General features: G+C 48.3%; 1 protein-coding gene across 2 annotated transcripts in view; it reads right to left on the bottom strand.

The window, feature by feature from the left end:
* Window positions 1–304: 304 nt before the first annotated feature.
* The window catches only part of Fgd5 (FYVE, RhoGEF and PH domain containing 5), a 100,597-nt gene continuing 77,082 nt past the window's right edge, over window positions 305–23,819 (bottom strand). For both annotated transcript variants that reach the window (XM_048438389.3, XM_085686740.2), the window contains exons 11-21: window positions 17,155–17,226; window positions 16,122–16,190; window positions 13,927–14,010; window positions 12,329–12,408; window positions 10,162–10,261; window positions 9,746–9,883; window positions 9,199–9,328; window positions 8,144–8,277; window positions 5,496–5,624; window positions 3,076–3,230; window positions 305–1,860 (exon numbers count right to left, since the gene is read on the bottom strand). In XM_048438389.3, coding sequence (XP_048294346.3) covers window positions 1,824–1,860; window positions 3,076–3,230; window positions 5,496–5,624; window positions 8,144–8,277; window positions 9,199–9,328; window positions 9,746–9,883; window positions 10,162–10,261; window positions 12,329–12,408; window positions 13,927–14,010; window positions 16,122–16,190; window positions 17,155–17,226 — 1,128 coding nt within the window. In that variant the 3' untranslated portion in view covers window positions 305–1,823. The remainder of the gene's footprint in view (window positions 1,861–3,075; window positions 3,231–5,495; window positions 5,625–8,143; window positions 8,278–9,198; window positions 9,329–9,745; window positions 9,884–10,161; window positions 10,262–12,328; window positions 12,409–13,926; window positions 14,011–16,121; window positions 16,191–17,154; window positions 17,227–23,819) is intronic.

Consider the following 23,819-nt stretch of genomic DNA (forward strand, 5'->3'; position numbering starts at 1 on the left):
CGCCTTTAATACCAGCACTTGGGAGGCAGAGGCAGGCGGATCTCTGTGAGTTTGAGGCTAGCTTTGACTACAAGTGCTAGTTCCACTTAGGACAGGCTCCAAAGCTACAGCGAAACCCTGTCTCCAAAAATGAAAACAGACAGACAAACAGAAGAAGGCATCAGTACTGGGTCAATACTGTGCTGTTCCTGTGCATACACGGGTACTCTCGGGGAGGTATAATGCATCGATTAGACCCTTGGGAAGTTACTAACAAAGAAGAACACTAGTACCACAATAAAAACGACCGGAAACTTACACACTCTTATTTCTAGAATTTTCTATTTAATATTTTCAGTCCAGAGTTGACCCCTAGCAATTGAAATCACAGAAAATGAAACCGTAGCAAAGGGGGACTGCTATACTCGAGTCCTGCTCCACTCCATAAAGGTTCATGGGTCTCGTCGGCCCAGTCACATGTGAGTGACTCTGGGAAGGATCCTAGGGTGATGACACTCTCAGAAGCTAACAGGAACACCTGTGGGTCCATCCGACTTGAATTATTAATTATACGCTGACTGCAAAACATTTAAAAAGAACTGCAAACTAGAAAAAGAAATCCCTGAACATATTTAATGTAAATAAGTCCTTGAGATGGTACGTTTTACAAAAATCCTTTTTATAGGAGGGAAGGTAATAAGAGATTTCAGGAAATGACGACAATAACTATTTTTTTCAGAGGCGGTGAGAATGAGGAGGAATCCTGTCCCTCCTCAATACATTGTGTAAAATCCATCCAGCGTAAAGAACTGACCAGCAGGAGGTGGCTCTGCCTCACGTGCCCAGAGGGAGGTGCCCAGAGGGAGATGGGGCACTTTGTCTGGGTGTGCAAAGCATCTTCCAGCTCCAAGGTGGTTCAGCCTAGGTGTGCAAAGTGATTTCCAGCCACACAGTGCTTCTGCCATCTACCTGCCCAGACCACTTTCTGATGACCCACTTCTCTTTTTCTTCTTTGCCACTCTCAAAAAGTAAACTGGCATGGGTGACACAGCTCGAGGACACGTGTTCCCATCAACAGCATGGTCCGTGTGCACAGCATATACACAGGAAGGCACGCAGAAATGAAAGCAGATGTAGACCATCTATCTTGGAGGGCTCTGTGCTGCTGAAGCCCTGGTGTGGTGCTGAAGATTCTGGGAGGAAGGGAACCACTCTCTTGCTGAGTTGCAACAGTACAGGTGGCAGGACCTGAGGAAGGGAAGAGGCTCCCCTCCCTCCTAAGCCTGGCAAGTCGCTGAAAGGCTGTAAGAGTCAACTTTCCACAGTGAGCGAGTCCCTGGACCTGCCTGTGGCCAACTCCTGTCCATCTCTCAGAAGACACAGTAGGCTGCAGCTCAGCAGGATGGTGAGGTGTTTCTATGAGCAGCTGTTCCTTTTGGCTGGTTCCCACATCACCTGAGGCACCGTATGGACATTGCAGAAAGTCGGAAGTGGTCCTATTCGCCAGGAGTAAAACCAGGAAAAGCCAGTTTCTGCTAAAAAAAAGTCCATGTTGCTAAATGTCCTTTTCTCTTGGTTTCCATGTCTTCAAGGTACTAAATTCTAACTCACTTTTAGATAAGGGTACAGTTTGTGATGGGGGCTGGGAAACATGGAGGCAGAAAAAAAGAGGTCCATAAATATCCCTTAGGGTTCTACCTGGGAGGGGAAAGGTCAAGCCCCCGCAGAACCCATAAACCCATGCGTGCATCCAGATGAGCTGAGACCAGGAGCAGCCTCTGGAAGGGTTCACACGTTAATGTAAGAGGGGTTTTTTTTTTGTGAGTCCATGTGCCTGGTGACTGCTATAACACACTGGCATCTTCCATGGCCTCCATCCACCTAGAAAACAGAAGACAGCATTGGGTATCTTTGTGACTGGACTAGATTCTTGCTAGCCTGAAGCCAAGAAATGGGCCACGTTTGTATACATTTCCCAAACTTTTCTGTATTTAGAAAACAGCTGGGATAGTATGAAAGTTGACTGAATCAATGCCCACATAAAGGAATCATGAGTGTCTCCGGCTGTCCTGGAACTCGCTCTGTAGATCAGGCTGGCCTTGAACTCAGCGATCCACCTCCCTCTGCCTCACTGAGTGCTGTGCCACCACTGCCTGGCTATGTTGCATTCTTTTATGTTGCATTTGTTTAACTCTGTGAAGCTGTGTTACTTTGCCTGTCTAAAACACCTGATTGGTTTAATAAAGTGTTAGATGGCCAATAGCAAGGCAGGGGAAAGAATAGGTGTGGCTGGCAGGTAGAGCAAATAAATAGAAGGAGAAAAAGAGAGAAAGGAAGAGAGATGAAGGATTGAGAAAAGAAGGGGCCAGCTACCCAGCCGACCACAGAGGAAGAGTGAAACTAAGATTACAGAAGTAAGAAAAGGAAAAAGCCCAGAAGTGAAAGGTAGATGGGATAATTTAAGTTAAGAAACGCTGGCTAGAAAGAAGCCAAGCCAATGCCAGGCATCTATAAGAAAGAATAAAACTCCATGTGTGATTTATTTGGTGCCCCCCCTAAAAGTCAAGAAAGTAAAACAACGAGCAACATCTCATGGCCCAGAACATGCATGCCTGCAGCTGTGCTAGGACCCCCAGGGGCTGGAACAGGACTGCTGTAGGAGGTCCTTCTGTATTTGCGTTGCTTTCATTGGTTGAATAAAGAAACTCCCTTGGCCTTTTGATAGGGCAGCCCTTAGATGGGCGGAGTAGACAGAACAAAATTCTGGGAGGAAGGGCAGAGTGGCAGACACCATGATTCTCCTGCTCGAGATGGATGCTGTTTAGACCCATGCTGGTAAGCCACAGTCAAGTGGCGATACACATTAATGGAAATGGGTTAAACTAATATGTGAGAGTTGGCCAATAAGAGGCTAGAGATAATGGGCCAGGCAGTAATTTAATTAATACAGTTTTCTGTGTGGTTATCTCGGGGGTTAAGCTAGCCGGGTGGCGGGACACAGCCCGCTGCTCCTCTTACTGCACAGGATAGTGCAGGGTGACACTGCGCTTCTCCGTAAGACAGACACAGGAATAGAAGACTAGCTGCTGCTGGTACCTCTGAGCAGAACTGCTGTCCTCTGCTTTGAAGCTATAAAACAGGGTTTTCTTGTGGTAAAGGTGAAAGACTGGTCCTGCTTCATTGCTGCCGGCCTCCTTTTCTGGAGCAATAGTGAAACCCAGCAGAGGGATGCTCTCCATGGCCACTTTGTCCTACAGGGGACAGAAGGAAATCTGATGTTAAAACCACACCCATAACCCTCCATCCCCCTAGGCTCAGGGAACATCACAAAAGGATGGGGAGAGAAAGAATGAAAGCGCTGAAAGATAGGGAAGACGCTGTGGAACTCTCTTCTGGACGTGACATGCCATTGTACCATGAACTCCCTGAAGCTATGGTCCCTGCACAAGGTCAAGCCAACAAGGTCAGACAGCATCCAACAGGCAGCACTAACTGGATTCAATGTGTCATTGACACACACACACAGACACACACACACACACACAAGGACATGAAAGTGGGAGGGGCATATTTAGGGGTGTTGGGGAAGTGGATAAGATCAAGGTACATTGTATACAAATGTGAAATTGTCAAATAATAAATAAAAGATTTAAAAAGCCACACCTGTATCAGCCCCTCACATTGATCCTGGCCTCCAGTGGAAGAGCATCTCTAATCACCCTTGCTTCCCGCCAGGACCAGTCCCGGAAAGGAAAGGGACTTAAGTTCTGACAGCCAACTAGGGCTAGATGTGCGCATTGCCAATATCTTTTAAATTCTCACCGTAGACAGAGAATGCTCAATGTCACACAACTAGCATAAGAGGAAGATCCAGGATTTGAATTCATAGCCTTCTAGTATTCTTCCCATGGACTGGAGTGGTCAATGACTTTGTATCCCAGAGTTTGTTCTGGCAACACATTCTGTATGCATTTCATGAAGCCTTTGTTTAGGGTGTCTCAGCAAAACCCCTCTACTGTCTAGGCTATGATGCCATGAGCACTCATGAGATGAACCCAGAAAATACACAGGACACTGGAAATACAGTGCCCAGCGGAAAACCCAAGATTTTTTCCTTATGAAGAAGGTAGATTTTTTATGGAGAGGAAAAAGTGCATGTTTATAGACACTGAAGACACCATAATAAAACAGACCCAAGGGAGTTACTCCAGCCCAGCAGAAGGGCCAGCAGCACAAGCGGAGGGGGTAAACCATGCCTTGAGAAAGCACCTGGCAGACCTCAACCCTTTGCTCAGACACAGAATCTCACCAAGCTAGATTTCCCCTACCCTGACAGATTACAAAATGCCCTGCCACTGTCCTGGCTTGCTTTCTCCCCTCCCCCGCTTGAGACAAATCCTTACACAGGACTCATGGTAACTCCCCTGCTCAGCTTCTGAGTGCAAGGACCCATAGGCATGCAGCACCATGCTTGGCTCAGTGACATGCCTTCTTAGGATGTGGCTGTTTTGAGCTGTGTTTCAACTTTCAGACTGGAAAGACGAGCCCCTGTCCCCGACGCAGGAAGCCCCACTGTGGACAAAGGAACAAAGGTCCCCTCTATCTGCCTGCTCCTCTGTGTGTGAGGATGAGACCCACAGGGACCACCACAGCTGCAGGTCTGTCAAGAGCAGGTCCTCCACCAATGGTCAGGACACATTTAAGTCTTGATTGTCACGTGGATTGGGCTTATGGAAGCCCCAAGGTGGTAGGACCTGGAGACGGAAACCACCTTATTGTCCAGCCCATTCAGTCTCTGAAGGACTAGCCAGCAGGATTACACCACCACAGCCCACAGCTGTCTACCCTGGGAAGAGGCTGGGCCCAAGGGCTCTCTTGTTTATTATATTTTATTTTTGAGAGAGCTCATGTTATCCAGGCTGGCTTTGAATTCACTCTGTAGCTGAGGATGACCTTGAACTTCTGTTCCTCCTGCCTCTGTGCTGGAATTATAGACTTGCACCACTACACCTAGGCTATGGAGTGCTGGGTACCGATCCCAGGCTTCCTACATGCTGAGCTAGCATTCCAATAACCGAGCTGCAGCCCAGCCCTTGCTTGTATTTTAGACACTAAAACCAATATGTCCTATAAAAGTAGCAATGTGCTTTTATTTAGAAGCCTCACTGGAACCTGTGGTTATTTTAGTAAAAGCAACGGAGAGGCACAAAGGGAGCAGTTTTTTCTGAGCTGCCACATGTTGTCCCAAGCAACCGAGATAGAGAACAGAGGCAAGTTCTCTCTTATGACCTTGCCCTGCCTGCTGAGCCTGTGACATTTAAGTACTCTGTGAATGCTCACAGCCACATTCTAACCCAAAGACTTGAATCCCACCAGCAGAGGTCCCAGTAGAATCCAGAACTCATGCCTGCAGACACAGGGAGACCCTAGCTGGTTGCTCCTCCACCCCCACCCCTATTGCCACACTCATACTTAACACAGGCCTCCCGGAGATAACAGCTGCGGAAAGGATGTACCTCACTGGCCAGGTAGGTGTAGAGCACTTTGCCCTTGATGACCAGCCAGAGCTTCTTCCAGCGTCGCTTGCCACTCTTACAGCGGCTCAAGTAGCCACTGATGGCCGAGCCCTCCCCAGATGCGGCCACCTGGTGGGGAGAAAAAAGCAGGTAAACAGACAAACCGGCCAGGGCAGACCCTCGGCAGGGGAGTTTGAAAGCTGCTCCGATTGATGGTCTCTTGCGGTCAGTAAAGCTACTTCAGGGGTCTTAGAAGCCGATGTGAACGTCTAAAGCTGCCTCCAGGAGGGCTGCTGCTACTGGGATCCTACTCCTTCCCAGGACGCAAGATGGATTCATCCACTTTCTGCTTAGAAGGACTTCACACTTAAGAAGGGAGTGTGGGGGGTAGGGGGAGTCCCCTTGCCTGGCAGAGTAGATGCAATCCTACGGTGTCATACTGCTGTCTGTGTTAGGTGACATCCCTTTGCAAGGCTCTGGCTGTGGCTAACACTGAATGGGGCTCCGGTTCACTGTGTGAGTATGTATGAGGCCCTGGGTTCCACCACCAGCACCAGAAAACAAAGAAAACAAAAGAAACCTCCAGTTTGGTTTGGAGGGCTGCAATCCAGGGGTCCCGTCAGGCTCCAGCAGTAACTATGCACATTACCAAGCAGTTTATTGACCTCCTGCGGGCCTCCATTTTCTCACTAGTGAAAAGCAGGAGGCGTCCTGACAGGTACCATGCCTGATTTACACTGAGTGAGTTGGAAAGCAACATGGCCAAGTTTAGGGATAATTTCCTCTGATTTTCTCATTTTACAGACAGGGGAACTGAGGCCCAGAGGGATTTCCTGTAGTTCAGTCCCTCCTTAACTTAAAGGAGGAGGACACTCGGTTCTTTCATCAAACATTCAGGTTGAAATTAAGCCAGGCTTCATTTCCAGCACGAGCTGGTTGGAGGTTCTAGGCTCTAACCTGAATGTTGCTACTTCGTAACTGTGATTTTGCTACTATTATGAATCATAATCTATTTGCTATGCAGAATCTTTTTTTTCTTTTTTTTTAATTGGGGGAAAATGAACAGGAATAGGGGTGAGGGGAGAGGGGAGACCAGCCTCTGGGGACAGGAATGGCAGAAGAGAAGAGAGGCAGGCAGAGAGAGAGAGAGAGAGAGAGAGAGAGAGAGAGAGAGAGAGAGAGAGGGAGAGAGAGAGAGAGAGAGAGAGAGGGAGGGAGGGAGGGAGGGAGAGAGGCAGAGAGAAGCAGAAAGAGAGGGAAAGAAAGAGACAGGAGATGGGTAAGGTGCCCCCCCCACCTTTTGAAAGGGAAGGTAGCCTGGTATGCAGAATCTTATATGCTAATTTCTGCCTGGGCTCTCACCCCACCTGCCCTGATGAAGCCCCTCCACAGATACAATGGAGCACCTCCAAAGATCCCATGGAGTACTCCCACAGATCTGATCTGCAGCCTCCTGAGAGCTAGATACTTGGGTTTTCAGAGTCTTTCTCAACATCCCCCTGGGAAGCAACACTGCAGAGGCAGAGCCCCTGTAATGGGAGGGGGTACTGGGAGTGGAGCTGTGGGCACCCCTCTCCTGGATTCTCTACTGGACCAGGGGCTGGCAGAAGTAAGCAAGGGCCTGTGGGCATATTTCTGTGCTATGAACATGTGAACATTTCTTGAAGGAGCCATAAGGATTTTGGTCATGGCTGGAGAGGTAGAAAAACTCACTTCTAGATTGTATATTGTTTTGTCTATTTTGCAGATTTTTTCTTACCATATATATATATTATTTTCAAGATTTTTGGGGCGTGATCAGAACTTGACACACTATCAACAGGCAGGCCCTTTACCACTAAGCTTTATCTTAGCCATATTTCCAAGGTCTTGAGTTTGCAAATGGAAAAAGTTAATGGCTAAAACAGCACTCACTCACAGACAGTCACTTCCTAACTCAGTGGTTCTCAACTTGTGGTCGTGACTCCTTTGGGGGAGTTGCATATCAGATTTTCTGCATATCAGATATTTATATTATGATTCATAATAGTAGCAAAGTTACAGTTATGAAGTAGCAACAGAATGATTTTATGGTTGGGAGTTACCATAACATGAGGAACTGTATTAAAGGGTCGCAGCCTTAGGAAGGTTGAAAACCACTGGCCTAACACATCTTCACACCCACTGCTTGCTTGATGGTGACTATTAATGGGGACTTGAATACAGCTGGCTATGCCTCTTGGGAAGGCTCTACTCCTCATGGGCTTGGGTTCCTACCTGCAAGACAGACCTGCATTTAGCCAGTTTTGAGGTTTTTTGAAGAATTTAATAGTCTCAGGGAGGCTCGCACCTGTGCTATCCGCTTCCTGCAGTCTGAGAACACACAACTCACACATGCTAACTTGGGACAATTAACCATAACTTCGTGGGACAATTAATGGTGACTGCAACTCACCAGTGACCTGAGCAGACCCATGGGCACTAATTCTATGTTATGGGGACAGAGAAAAAGAAAGACAAAGAGGGACACAAAGATGCCTCTCAAGCTCCTTTTCAGCCCCAGAGGTCTTCGGCAGACAGGATTACTCTTAGGGATGGCACCACCTAGCCTCAATATTGGGGTCTTTCCTGGGACAGCGACTTGCCACTGTCTGCCATGTATGCCTTACCTCCGCCAAGGCTGAAGGGACTTTTTTCTGCTTCTTGAAAGTTGAAGGACTAATGCTGTGGAAGACGGAGGAGAAGGTGCTGCCCGAGGAGAAGCGGGACGACGACAGTGGGAAGCTCATGCTGACTGGACGCTCTGCAGAGGTAAGAAACCAGGGGAAGGGTGTCTGGACTGCTGGCTCAGGTGCCTCCAAGGCTCACAGGGGTAGGAGTGGGAGTCAATGGGACCAGAATGGATGGCATGCTCCTTCCTGCTGATGCTGTACCTAGGTTTGGGGGATGGGAGCCACTTTCCTAGGATACTGGACAGCTGTCCTGGATCCACTAGCAGGACTATGCCTCCCCTGAAGACCTTCGTGTGGCCTCGCGATGGTCCAAACTGCACCTACTGTCCCTCCTGCCTGATAATTCTGGGCACAGTTTATTACTTAAGTATCAAGTCTCAAGGGTCAATTCAGTTTCTAAGGGGCTCTCTGTCCTTTCCTGACCCCTGAGACCCTCCCAGCAGCCTCACAATCCTGCCAAAAGATCCCAAAGACAGCACACCCGTGGACTATTCCTGGGAATCCCACAGGAGCTGTGGAGATGGCTCAGCAGTTAAGAGTATACACTGCTCTTGCAGTGTACCTGAGTTTGGTTCTCAGCACCCATATCAGGTGGCTCACAGATGCCTGTAACTCCAGTTCCAGGGGATCTGACGTCTTCTTCTGGCCTCTTTGGAAACCTGCATTCATGTGCACATATCCACACACAGACACACATTATTAAAAATAGATCTTTTTAAAAAAAAGTTCCAGAAAACATAGGCTTATGGAATACCCTGAAAGGGTCATCTATGGTAGACAGTCACAGCAGCCCTGTCTTCTCTGTGGCTTCACAGGGACACAGCAGCTATTAGGTTCCCATGGAGCCCCAGTCTTGAGCCTTAGTTTCCCCAGTGGCGCCTTAATGCAGAACCTTTTCTCCCTTCTTCAGGAGAAAGCAGGTTCAAGCAGGATACCCTAGAGGTTCACGAGAACTTGGGGAGAAGTCATCAGGCCTGGAAGATGTCAGTTACCTCTCATGGGGCCTGGGACAGGCCCATTCCTCAGCTTCAGCTCCCGGAAGCAGCCATCACAGACCTTGGCCATCCGGTTCTTGAGGCACTTCAGTGGGTACTTGTTTCGAGAACAGTTCCGGCACACAATCTGAGTTCATGTTAGGATCACACATGTAAGCTGTGGGTCGCCCTCTCAGCATGTGCTGTCAGCTAGTTAACCCACTCTTCACCTCCTGCTGAGAGTCCCAGGTTCCCAGCTGCTCTGTGTCATGTGGACCCTTGCTTTTCCAGGCCGGGCTACAGAGTGTCTCTGAGCAAGTGCCCTTACCCACGAAGTAATACCCTCTCCTCCAACAACCATAACAGTGAGCTCTGGGGCTCTTAACATGGCGTGGTGGTAGCAGAAGGGGCCTGGGACTGGCCGTGATTGGTGGATCTCAGTGACACGGACAGGAAGCTCTACTTCTCAGGGTGGTCTTGAACTCTTCTTCAGGCTCCCCAGGCCCCGTGGTCAGGGACATGCCCTCCCCTTCCTGAGCACACCCTCGCCCAGTCTGCCACTCACCTTGCCACAGGCGTGGCAGTGGTGGCGCCTCACGGTGAGCGAGAAGTCACATCCGCAGTTCATGCACATCATGGCATGCGTGACAGGTACCAGGGTGGGAAGCCTCTCCCCGAGGCTGATCCCCAGCCTCTCCCGGATCTGTGGCAACCAGCAACCACAGTTAGGAGAGAGCCAGGCGGACAGCTGGGAAAGCAAGGCCCCCTTTCTCCCTAATTCTGAGCAAAGCCTCCGACATCCCTTGACCTGCTCTCCAAACCACAAGGTATGGTCCTGGGTTGAACTGTGGTGCCATACTCTGTCTGACTGGAGCATGGTAGAGGGGCCAGGATGGGGGCATTGCCAGGGTCCCTATGACAGCACACACTTGACCTCCTGCTGTAAGTAGCCTATAGCACCCTGGGGTGGCCTTCACTCACCTCCACACTGTGGTGGAAGGCAGCCAGCGCCTGGGTCTTGTAGTCCTCCGGGAGGGCTCTGCTCAGACAGTAGTGCCATTCGTCCCTCTCTGTGCAGGAGCTGTAGGCACAGGCTGGGTGAACCACAGTGCTGTAGATCTCCCTGGCACCCTCCTTGTTGCTGTGAGTTCTTGGTTAGCAGCCTCTGGGCTGAGTCTTGCCCGATGTCCGAGTCCCTCTCTACCTAGAGAGCCGAGGGCAGCCCAGGGGGAAGCTGGGTGGAAATTCTAAGTGGCCACTAGGTGTCGCTCTCACCCTGCACAGGATTGTTCAGGTTGCATAGTCCAGAAAAGCCCAGGCAGGGAGACCACTTTGGTCTGTCATTCAGAGGGCAAACGGGTATGGCAGACAGCCAGGGTCATACTGCTTAAAGGGGACAGATATCTCTCCTTCAGTGTGTGGGGTCTGGGCTATTAGGAAAGCAGACCTGACAATGGCAGCTGGTCCTCCAGGCCACAAGCTAGACAGACAGTAGTGCCTCAGTCAGGAGTAGACAGTCATTGTGGTCTGTCACCCCTGTCATGGCTGGGCACTCAGAAACTATACCCTGAGCCCTGAAGCCCTAATTGCATCAAGCAAAGAAAAGAGGCCAAGGAGCAACTCCAGGAGGCTCTTCCAGGAAGTCTTCCCTCCCTGTTGTGGGACATCCCTTGTCCCTTCTATCCTGTAGGATTACAAGAAGTTACCACCCACAAACATGGGGCTCTCACCAGACCCCAAATAGACTGGTATTTCGGCCTTTCATTTTCCAACTCCTGGACTGAGAGAAGCAGATTTTGTTTCTCCAACAGCTAGTTCATGGGGTTTTAATTACAGCCTTCTCCCACGTCCTGAGACCCTCCCCCAAAGACAGAGCGGTCAGTGATGGGTGGTCACTCATCACTTCCTTCTTGCCCTGTTGAGAGGAAAGTACCAAAGCTGACAGCACAGCCCACTGAGCACACGGCACATCTAAGTCACCTGAGAATCTCACACTGAGCCAAATTGTCTATAGCAATTTTTGATGAGCTACTTTCATGGGGCATACAGTCCTCTCGGCATAGGAACCAGCATTTATGTTTGGTTTTATGTGGCTGAGGACCAAACCAGGACTTTGAGTCTCTCGGGGAGGTGCTTTACCATTGAGCTAAGTCCCAACCCCCAGGGAATTTTTTCTTTGGTTATTATTTTCTATTTGAGCCTCTGCCTCTGTGTGTGTGTGTGTGTGTGTGTGTGTGTGTGTGTGTGTATGAATGCATAGCTCTGAGTGTACACATGTGTACACGAGTGTAGATATCAGAGCTCAATATCATGTATCGTCCTCAATCATTTTCACCTTTCTTTATTTTTAAAAAGATTTATTTTATGTGTGTTTTGCCTGCATGTGCCCAGAAGCAGCATTCACATGCAGTACCCATGGTGGCCAGAAGAGGGCATTGTAACTGGAGTTACAGGCAGTTGTGAACTGCTATAGGGCTTCTGGGAACTGAACCCAGGTTCTCCAGAGCATAGCAAGTGCTCTTTAACTTCTGAACCATCTCTGTAGCCCCTCTATTTTTTGAGACAGGGTCTCCCACTAAACCTGGAGTCTGTTTATTCTAATACACTGGCTTGCCTGTGAGAGTCTCCTAGCCCTGCCTGCCCAGTGCAGGGGTTCCCAGCATGCAGCACCACTCCTGGCTTTTCACATGGATTTTGATAATCAAACTCAGGCCCTCACTTTTGTGTGACAATCACTTTTTCTATTGCTTTACCTATTGCCCTATCTCTGCTGGTCCTGGTTTTGACTTTTTGAGGCAGGATCTTTATCTTTCCTCCTCAGCCTTCTGAGTGTTGGAACCACACCGACTCTTTTGTGATTTGAGAAAAGGTCTTGCTATATTATTCAGGCATGCCTTGGACTTATGATCCTCCTGCCTCTGTGCCTGCCTCAATGCTAGGCATTTTCTCTTTCTTTATTTCTTTCCTCTTTTTTGGCATTTTTCTATAAATTATATTCCACAGAGGTCTGCAACCACATAGCACTCAAGAAACACTGACAACCGGGAGAGAAAGAGCCCTTTCCAAAAGGACACCAGGACAGAAATGACGCCATCCGCCGCCTCTGCTCCCCTGAATGCTCCCACCCTGATGCCCCTGTTCCCCATACCTCGCAGACAGTGTCAGGCAGGTCTCAGGAGTTTCGATCTTCAGAGCGTAGGGCACTTTATCCATCACGGGGCGGCTGACCTGCCAGGAAAACCAACAGCATCGACTTCAGGGTGCGTGTGTGTGTGGGGTGGTTTAACACAGACAGCTTTGTCCACTGCTAGTGGGTAGACAGGGTTCTGATTGACATGCGTGCTTCCATTACCTGCTGCTCTGCTGTCTCTCCTCAGCATGCCCTTCTCAGTCACCAGCCTCAGATGGCATCAAAATTAACATTCCAAAATGTTCTCTGTCTCCAGAATTCCCCAAAGTACTCACACATCCTTATGCTTGAAACCAAGATAAGTCAGGCTAGTCCACACATTACACATATATAGTGGAGGAGGGTTATCTGTCTATTGTGTTATTTTCATTGGTCAATAAAGAGACTGCCTTGACCCTTTGATAGGACAGAAAATTAGGTAGGCGGAGTAAACAGAACAGAATGCTGGGAAGAGGGCAATGGGGCAGACGCCATGGAGCCAGCCACCAGGTCAGACATGCTGAATTTTTCCCGGTAAGCCACACCTTGTGGTGCTATACAGATTATTAGAAATGGGTTAATCAAGATGTGAGAGTTAGCCAGTAACTAACTCTCTAGAGATAATGGGCCAGACAGTGTTTAAATGAATACAACTTGTGTGTTATTATTTCTGGGGCTAAGCTAGCCGTGTGGGAGCTGAGCAGGATGAAAAGCAGGCCTGCCCGCAACTCCTCACTACACATATAACAGCTGAGAGGTGTCCAGTGGTAGATGAATGGAACACACACACACACACACACACACACACACACACACACGAGAGAGAGAGAGAGAGAGAGAGAGAGAGAGAGAAACAAAGAGATAAAAACAGGCACAGATGGAAAAACAGAAAGATGAGACACACAGAGAGACAGAGACAGAGGAGCCTGAGCACGTGAGGGAGCAAATGTGCGCGCCTAGAAAAGCAAGAAGAACCTGACCAAGCTGCCACATGGAAATCTTGACCACAAAGCTAAGTGAAGCCAGTCGCTCCAAGAAGACAACTGCTGTGGAATTCTACCTATATGAGGTCACTCAGTCAGTCAAATTCATAGCAATAGAACAAACAGTGGGTACCAGGCTGGGAGCAGGGATGGGACTCAGTGTTCAATGGACTGTTTCGGAAGACAGAAAGGTTCTAGAGCTGGGTGGAGCTGCTGGTTCAGCACTGGTTCTCGTCACTGAGCTCTGTCCTTACAATGGTGCAGAGGGTTATGTGGCATGTATATCTTACCACATTTAATGATATAACCCAAACCTGATTGTTTGCTCCCTCCAAGCGGTCCCTGCATTACTGTCCTCCTTGTAGGGCCACCCTTCCCTATGCACCATCCGCTCTGAGAGTATATCATTGGTCCCTAGTTGTATCTGGGCAACCCTGTGTTTAAGCGTTGCAGTCCTCACTGAATACTGTATCCTTGGGCCTTGGGCCTCAGTGAAGAGGAGCAAGGTTGGCTCCATCTCGCCAGCATCTCCTTGTGAGGACTTTCCCACCACTGCTGGCCCTAGTCCCAGGCTACCCAGCGTTAGATATCTACCTTCATGCTGGCCACTGGCAGCGAGCTCTTCAGACGGTACTTCCCATCCTTCTGGGGATGTGTGTAGAGGAGCGTGTCGTTCATCTGCACAGAAGGAACTGAATCACACCAGTCCTAGCCCTGAAGGCTGCAGCAAGCACGTCCCTGGGCTCTGGGGTGCAGGCACCTGGCAATCCTCAGTGACACCCCACCAAGGAGTAAAACCATCCTGTGAAACCATCACCACAGTTCTACTCCCGTGGGGAACACCCAAGAGGACTCGGCGCGTTTGCCAAGGCTCTGGTACCAAGTGTTAGAACAGCTTTATGTATAACAGCCCTAAAAGTGGAACAAAACAAATGCCTTGACAGCTGATGGATAAAGAACTTGTGGTTCAGTCAGGCTGTGGGATATCATATAGCAACCCAAAGGAGTAGGCTGCCAGACTCTCTAGCCACAAGGCCAAATCACAGGCATGCTGGGGTGGGGGGAGTCAGACATGTGAGCGCATGCCCAATGTCTTTATCTGAAGGTCCAACTAGCAATTAGGCTAGTGGGTACCTGAGAGTGGGGAGGACTGACTGCCAGTATTAGCAGAGCTTTCTGGAACTATTGCAAATGTTCTCAACCCTGATCCGAGTGGTAATTATAGAATGGCATACACTAGTCAACAAACACCAACACCATAACTTAAGACTGGCACATATAACTCAATAAACAAAATAGTTAAGAAAGGAAGTGGGGACTGGTAAAGTGGCCCATGCCTTTAACACCAGTACTCAGGAGACAGAGGCAGGTGAGTCTCTGAATTGGAAGCCAGCCTGGTCTATATGGCAAGTTCCAAACCAGCCAGCGCTACATAGTGAGACCACACCTTTAAAAAAAAGAAAAGAAAGAAAATAGGGGCCAGTAAGACTGTTCAGTTTAATCCCGGGAACCCACATGGTAGGAGGAGAAGGGGGACCACCTTCCTTGCTTCAGGGTCTAATTCAGGCGGCCCATTTAGGAAATGTGTACAAGGCCCTTGGCGCATCCCCTGGGCAATCCTTGTGCACAGCTGCTGTGGCTTCCGTTCTTCACTTCAATGCCTGACTCTCTGCCACTGATTCTTAGCCTCTTCTAAGAACCCCTCTACTCCATCTCACGATTCTCGGTCGTCAGTCTGTGCGTTTCCCTACTCTTACATCCTAAAGGCTGCGAGCAAGGCTGCGAGCGATCTTTGTGCTCGTGTCCTGGCACCGAGGTGTTGCCTGGTGAATCCTGGAACCACAGAGCTCTAAGCTGCCCTCCACCGTGCTGCCTACAACTCCAGCAGTGTGGGAGGCAGCTGACGGCACAGGCACAGCAGGGAGAGGCGCAGGGCGTGTCACAGGAGTGAGGAAACAGAGACACCCAGCAGACAGCAGGCCTATAGTTTGGCTCTTGGGGGTCCCTTAAAGGCCTCTGTGTTGAAGGCGTGGTCCACAGGGTGGCACCTTTAGGGGTGGGGCCTAGTGAGGGGAAGTTAGGTCATGGGGCACGACCTTGAGGAGACTGTTGGAACCCAGCCCCTTCCCCTTCCTGTCTTACTTCCTAGCCACGAGGTGAGCAATGACTCTGCCTTGTTGTGCTTCTTGGCCATAGGCCCAAAACTTCGGTGCCACCCCATCAAGGGCTGGTACCTCCACAACTGGGAGGTAGATGCTGCCTTTCCTCTTTAAAGCCTGACCGTCTCCGACACTTGTTCTAGGGACAGTCAACACAGAAGGTACAGTGTCATGACAGAGGGGACAAAGAGCTACTTGCAGTATTAAGAGCCTGAGGTTGGCATCCCCACCCCACAGGTCTTGGATACTCCCTGATGTTCAAAGTGTGGCCGTGTGTCCTCAGATGTGTCAGGTGTGCCCACCTGCACGGAGTGGTGGATCAGAACCATGATCCTGGCTACTCTCTGGGCCACCAACCTAGACAAGTTGGTCTCCTCAGCCCTCTGCTGTCTCACACACCATAGAAAGTGCCTATGGTACCCTAAGGTGGCCCTGGATGGAGCTGCTTCATGGAGGCACGTGAGGTATTTACTTCAGCAGCACCACCGCCAACCATTCAAGTAACAGATAAGCAATGATTTTTGTTTTCTTTTGTTTTTAGGGCTCAGTTATACACCCTGAAGACTGTCCTAGCTCCTCCGGTGGCCCTAGAAAGCCAACAGTGGGGCGTGGCGTACAGCCAGTGCTTACCAGAAACAGGTGCCGGGGGTGTCGGCTTTTGCCTCTCACTCTCATCAGCGTTCCTTCCTTCAGAAACTCCTGGAGGGAGAGAAGCCAGCCTCAGAAGGCGAGAAAGTCTGGGCAGGTTCTGTGTAGGAAGCCGTCACCATAGCTGCCACAGTACCCACGAACAGCTCACGGAGACGCTGGGATCAGGAACCCTAGCTGGGTAGCCCGGCCTTCTAGAGCCTCCTCATGCAGCACCAAGTCAACGCTGCTCTGGCCACCAAGCATGTGTCCAGGCTATGACTCTCTCCCTAAGTGGCACCACAAAGGGTCCATTCGGAACATGGCCTTTGAAGGTTTGCTGAACATCTGGACTGTGAATAGTGACTCCAGCCCCATCCTTCTGAAGGATACAAACACGGATGTAGGAAGGACTTCGGGGCACAGGACCTCAGTCAGAACTGCGTCTGAGATTTCACAGAATCCTAGACTAGGAACATCCTGCCCATGCGGCTCAAGCCCTCATTCCAACTGGCAATGATCACACTTCAAGCTATTTTCTGAGCGGAGTTGTATGTTTTCCATCTGGAAGCTAAAACGTAAATCAATCAATCTCTCTCCCACCCCTCCCTTTCTGGGCAGAGAACCCAGGACCTTGCCTACACTAACCATGTGCTCCACTCCCAAAGCGTCACCCATCCCTGTTTTGTTAAGACGCTATTTTTATGCTGTTTCTTGGGGCTTGCCTCTGAGAGCTGCTCGGATCTCTGCTTTCCTGGCAATCTGGAGCTAGAAACACTTGGTACATTTGTCTTTCCTCACTGGAGAGAGCTACCCCAGGGCAGTTATGGTGAGCAAAACTGACTGGCACTGTTTCTTGAACTGCCCCGAGAGGGCATCGTGCAAGGAGGGGTGCAGACAAGCTCTAGGGTGGTGCACCATGTCCCCTACCCCTCCTAACCAGCACCTGCAGCCAGGCCTGTCTGGGGCCAGCCCAGCTGAACAATGGGCTTATCAGAGTCAAGCTGGCCCTCGGCCTTACCCAGACAGCACTCACCCTTCCTGGCTGGAGGAGGTCCCCTTGGCCCCGCACACTGTACTCGATGTGGACCAGCTTCTGCAGGTTTTCCTGTGGGCAGGAACAGGAGATGGTCACCCTTCCACTCCCCTACCCAGTGCTGTGTATCCTCTGCAAGGGGGGTGGAGACATTGCTTCCACTACAGAGGAAGAAAACAGAGCTCAGAAAGGCCCAGCCCAAACCCAAGCTCTGAGATGGCAGGCGGCATGGGGTTCTTGGCCTGGGATTTCCCAGCGATGAAAGACGAAGGGACTGCTGCACCTTTGCCACATTACAGGGAGAGGAGGCTGGCAGAGGGAAGTGATGAGAATGAAGGGCCAGTGGGAGATGGTTCCGTGGGCAAAGGAGCTTGCTGCCAGGCCTGACGACCTGAGTTCTCTCAGAACCCACTCGGTGGAAAAAGAGAGCTGACACCACAAGTTGTTTGGTCTCTGACCTTCAAATGTATGAACACAATAAACGTAAAGAGGTTATTTTTAGAGTGGAGGGCAGTTGAAATGTTCTTGAGCTTGTGAAGGCCAAGTGTGGGCTGGTAGCACAATTCAGGGTAATGGAGCTACGGACACTGTGGTCAGGAACCAACCTGCAAGCTCTTGCAGCTGTCTGACAGGCACCGAGGGCGTATGGGGGACAGAGTCCTCTGAGATGCCAGTGAGCAGGCTGCATAAGGTTTCAGAGGCCAGAAGCCCACCAGCCCTTTAGGCAAAGATCATGTACTCTGAGAAGAGGGCTCTGGTCTGTGCCCTGATACCACACAGAAGCTGACTACCCCAGAAGACGGGCAGAGACCTGTCCAAGCCCAGCCTCAGGCTCAAGGTAGAATGGGGCTGCCACAGGGCACGAGGCCACCAGACATGCCCTTCCCCAGAGAAGGCACACATGGGGAGAGGGCCTTTCTGCCTGCAGATATTTCTGGAAACCAGGAATGGAGTTGAATGTGAGGCAGCTCAGGTCTTAGAGCCCTGCAGATGCACGGGACCCGGAGAGAGATGAAGGCTGACAAGGACGGAGATCAGATGAGTATCCAGCCCCATCATCATCTATGGCCGGCCTGGATCAACTGGTCACACTCCCCACATCCCACCACACATAGCACAATCAAAACAAGATGTAAATGCTGTTCTCCACAGCCTCCACAGAACTTATGTTCACAGCGTCTGGTATTCAACCAAAAGTCACAAGAACACATTGGTTGCAGGGCATAAAGAAACCAAGTTGGAGCTGACCTGAACTCTTCCTTCCAGATGGCTAGCTTCCATAGGGCTATGCAGGTTGCTAGGGGAGAAAAGCTATCAATAGTATTACTCATTGACAAACTCTGCATGTTACAAACCATCCTGCTAGGCAAGATGTGCCCACTGGTACAATAGTGGCATGAAGGTTGTGGGGGCAACCAGCCACTTTGGGATTGGATTCCCACAGAAGGGAAGTCATGTCTGTCACTGAAGCCTTAGTCAAAAGCCCATGGCTAGGGCGGTGATAGGCCATAGGAGAGAATCAATACCGCTGCCTTGATAAATGGCCATGTTGTCAAAGTACATTCTAAGTATCTGTTTATACATATAGATTAGTGCTCCCCTCCATCTCGATCAGAGAAGCTTCTCCCTGCAGTGGTCCAGACTCCTAACTGTCAAGTGCTGAGTATACATGATGACTAAGTGTTCAGCCATAAGTGGGACATCTACATCAACCCCTGACTCCCAAGGCTCAGAGAACACGGAAATGCCATCTTCTAGACATGATGTGGTCATTGTATTCACAGCAGCTAGGGTCACCTGACTAAGGCCTGCCAAATATCAAGTCAACAAGGTTAGTCACCACTGCAGCAGGCAGAACTAATTGGATTCGGTGAGTTACAATAATAAAAAGAAGAACATTAAGGGAGATATATACCGGGGATGCTTGGGAGGATTAGAAAGGGGTTGGGGATAGATATAATCAAAATAAATTTTTATGTGCATGAAATTATCAAATAGCAAATAAAAAATATGCTACAATTTTTGTTTTAATCACGAGAACACACATCCAAAACCAAATTGGGTTGGGGGAATGGGCTGGAAAGGTGTCTCAGAAGAGAACACTGGCTGCTCTTCCAGGGGACCTGGGTTCGATTCCCAGCACTCACATGCCAGCTCACAACCACCTGTAACTCTAGCTCCAGGGGATCTAGTGTCCTCTGTTGGCCTCTAGAGGCTCCAAGTACGCATGTGGCACACAGACTTAGACATTTTGCTGGCAAAACACCCATTACATAGAATAATATAATAATAAAAATTTTTTTAAAAATACCAAACTGGGGAGACAAATGCAACTTATTTTTTTCAGAGAGAAGGCAGTGCACACATTCTAGGTGACAAGCATCAGAGCTCTGGGCCAAGAACCAAAGCAACCGTTACACTTTGGGCCCGGTGCGAAGGCTGACAGATGGCTCGTACGAGCGGATGGAGAACTTAAGTGGGGCTGCTGGCTGCACAGAGGAGCTCAGGGAAACTGAACACAAGCACACAACCCACAGTCCCAGACACGGAGACTCTTCCCAGGCTTAGCTGTGGACTGAACAGAGCCGAGGAAAGGAAGAGCCAGAGAGCACAAAGATAGATCATGAGAACACAGGGTGAAGAGAGGGGTCGGGGAGAGAGCTCAGTAGTTAACGTGCTTGCCTTGAATGCAAGCGTGAAGACACGAGTTCAGTCCCCCATACCCATGTAAAAGCCTGGATGTGGCACCTACAATCCCATCACCAGGGAAGTGGATATTGATCAGCCAGTCTAGCTGAATCAGTGAGTTCCAGGGTCAGTGAAAGACTGTCTTAAAAAATGAGGTAGGTCACCGAGGTGTAGAAAGAAGCACATGTCTTTAGGCAGAGGCAGGTGGATCTCTCTGAGTTCTGAGTTAAGGCCACATTATAATGATAATTATAGTAAGTTTATATAATTATAACATATCATATATTATATATACATTTTATAGTTATAAATTTATACTATTTAAATATATAAATATATAAATACACAGATTTATAAATATATAAAATTATATTATATATTATATATAATATTTATATATTATATTATATATAATTATACATTATATTATATTATTATATATAATTATAACTATAGTAAGTTTCAGGACAATCAGAGCTACATAGATAGACCCTTCCTGAAAAACAAAAACAACAACCCAAACCAAAAAACCAAACCAAACAAAACAAAACAAAAAACCCAAGAAACAGTGGAGGCTTCCTCTGCAAAACGAAACCCCATCATTGGAGCCAAAAGTCCATGGCTAAACAGGTCATAGGCCCTAGGAGAACCTGCCACTGTCATTCTGCAAAGTGAACATTATATTAAATGGATATCTAATGATTTATTGTTATACCTATAGATTAGTGCGTCTTTCAGCCGTCACCCGAGAAGCTGCTTTTAGCAATAAACACCCACAACTGATCAGGGTGTAGAGAATGAGAGACGACAGAATGATCAGCCCTAAGTGGGACACCTGTATCACACTCCTGCCTTGCAAGGCTCAGGGATCAAAGCAGAAGAAGGGGCAAGAAGATTGTAAAAACTAGAGGCGGTGGAAGACTATGAGAAAACTGTGTTTTCCAGACTCAATAGGGCAGCTGCACAGATGAACTCATAGCAGCTGTAACAGCATGCACTTGCAAAGACCCAAGCCAGCACAGACAGAGGGAAGGTAGACACTAAGTCCCACTGAGTCCCCACTGAGGAGCTACTGGCAGTTGATAGTTGCTGGTGGAGGGAGAGTCAGTGTTCTTTAAGGATTTGATCCCCAGTATGTCCATCATGTTTCAGTGGAAAGCCACACACTCAGGAGTTTATGTATAGGCAGCATTAGCTGGACCTAATGGCGGGGGTGGGGGTGGGGTGAGAGCGCCTGTGTGAGGGAGGGAAAGAGGGAGAAAGAGAGAGAGCACAAATTAGAGTGGGGAGGGGAGGAGGTTGGCTCTAGGGGAAGGGGTTGAATATGATCAAAACACATTGTATAAAATCCTCAAATAACTAATTAAAAAAGAAAAGAAGGTGGAGAGGAGTTGAGCAAGATACCAATATTGACCTCCATGTGCGTGTACACATTTGTGAACGTCTATACTTGCACAAAAAATGAGGAAAAGGAAAGTGTGATATATATATATATATATATATATATATATATATATATATATATGAGAGAGAGAGAAAGAAAGAATGGGGGTGAGAATAGGGCATCCAAGAGGCTTTTGAAGAAGAAGAAGAAGAAGAAGAAGAAGAAGAAGAAGAAGAAGAAGAAGAAGAAGAAGAAGAAGAAGAAGAAGAAGAAGAAGAAGAAAAGGAGGAGGAGGAGGAGGAGAAGAAGGAGGAGGAGGAGGAGGAGAAGGAGAAAAAGAAGAAGAAGAAAAGGAGGAGGAGGAGGAGAAGAAGGAGGAGGAGGAGGAGGAGGAGGAGGAGGAGGAGGAGGAGAAGGAGAAGAAGAAGAAGAAGAAGAAGAAGAAGAAGAAGAAGAAGAAGAAGAAGAAGAAGAAGAAGAAGAAGAACCAACAAAGCTCAGATCCAATCAAGAATCTGAGACTGACAGGCTGAGCATACTCCATTCCCCTCGCATAAGAGTAGAACTTCCCCAAGTCAAACAACAGATAACTTTTGTTTGTTTATTTGAGACAGACTCCTGCCACATAGCTCAGGATGGCCTTGAACTTGCAGCCATCCTCCTGCCTCATGGGCATGAGCTACCATAGCCAGCTAGCAGAGAAGTCACAGGCATTCAAAAGGGAAGGACACACAGCACAGAGGGCAAATGTAGCACCCCAACAACAGTCTTAGTGGACTGTGAGTCAGAAGACCATGCTGCGTCATTTTCAAGTTACTGAGAGAAAAAAATTTGACCAAATCAGCTTTTAATACATAGGAAAGATATTTTTCAGAAGTGGAGATAAACTTCACAATTAATTGCATGGGAGATGAATGGAGTGAAGGTTTTTGACAAGTAAGGTGAGGGGTTAGGGTGATCAGACAGGCTGATTAGGTGTGGGAATACCCACCACGTGTCCACACATAGTCAGTAGAGAAATCCACCATGTGTCTACACATAGGTCAGTAGAGAATACCCATCATGTGTCTACACATAGGTCAGTAGAGAATATCTACCATCCATGTGTCTACACATAGCATAGGTCAGTAGAGAAAATTCACCCACATGTTCACACATATATCAGTAGAGAAAATCCACCCATGTGTCTACACAAAGGTCAGTAGAGAATACCCACCATGTGTCCACACATAGGTCACTAGAGAAATTCTCCATGTGTTTACACATGGGTCAGTAGAGAAATTCACTCACGTGTCTACACATAGGTCAGTAGAGAAATCCACCATGTGTCTACACATAGGTCAGTAGACACGTGTTTTTCTTCACTCTGTCAACCAGGAGCACCTAACAGAAATGAGACTGCAGCACAGTAGCTTGGTTTCTAGGCAACTGCTCTACCCCTGAGCTCTCTCTCATCCAGGGAAACTTGGAGAGATGGTCTGTTCTTGGAGAGAAGAATGAACGAACCAACAACAAACCACCTACACATTCAAAGGGGGAAGCACAGGTCAGCTGAAAGAACAATCTGGAACAATTCTTGCCAAAGGAATTCTTCCATTCCTAACATTTTGGGTTTAAAAATTGTTTTAATTTGACTCCTCTCTATTTTGAGAAATAAATAAATCAATGTGGGCTAAAATAAATATTCACAAATTGGTACTGACATAAATGATTGGTCTGTTTTGTGTATGAGGATGGGCTGCACCCATCATTGAGAGGGAAGAGACACATCTACAAATAAAATTCTGGAACATTTTGGAGGCCATCAGCTTAAAGGAAGAGGGAAAGTCTCTTTATACTACTTCAGGGTGGAATGTGCACAGTAACTTTCCTTCAGAGACTGCAGAAAAGGCAGGGAACACACGATCTCAGTCAGAGGACCAGGATCATATCATACCATGACAATATGGAATCCCATTTTTGTGATTCTCTTCCCATATACCCACAAATCTGATCTCATAATAAAGAAAACCTCAGATTCCAACAGTGAGTGTCCTGCAGTATACTTGATCATGATCCCTCAAGACCTCCAGAGTCATCCAAGTCCAGGACCATCTGAGAAACTGGCTCCAAAGGGAGCTTTCAAAGATGTAATGACCAAAGTCCAACATGACAAAATGGCTGCCTACAGAATGGGAAAATATCTTCACTAACCCCACATATCAGACAGAGGGATGATCTCCAAAATATACAAAGAACTCAAGAAATTGGTCATCAAAAGAACAAATAATTCAATAAAAAACATGGGGTATAGACCTAAATAGAAAACTCTCAACAGATGAATCTAAAATGGGTAAAAGACACCTAAGGAAGTGCTCAACATCCTTAGCCATCAGAAAAATGCAAATCAAAACAACTCTGAGATTCCATCTTATACCTGTAAGAACGGCCAAGATCAAAAACACTGATAATAACTTATGCTGGAGAGAATGTGGGGGTAAAGGTAACACTCCTGCATTGCTGGTGGGAATGCAAGCTGGTACAACCCTTTTGGATGTCAGTGTGGTGATTTCTCAGAAAATTAGGAAACAACCTTCCTCAAGACCCAGCGATA

The sequence above is a fragment of the Myodes glareolus genome, chromosome 3 (assembly GCF_982192425.1).
Source record: "Myodes glareolus chromosome 3, mMyoGla1.1, whole genome shotgun sequence".
In the NCBI taxonomy this organism is placed as follows: Eukaryota; Metazoa; Chordata; class Mammalia; order Rodentia; family Cricetidae; genus Myodes; species Myodes glareolus.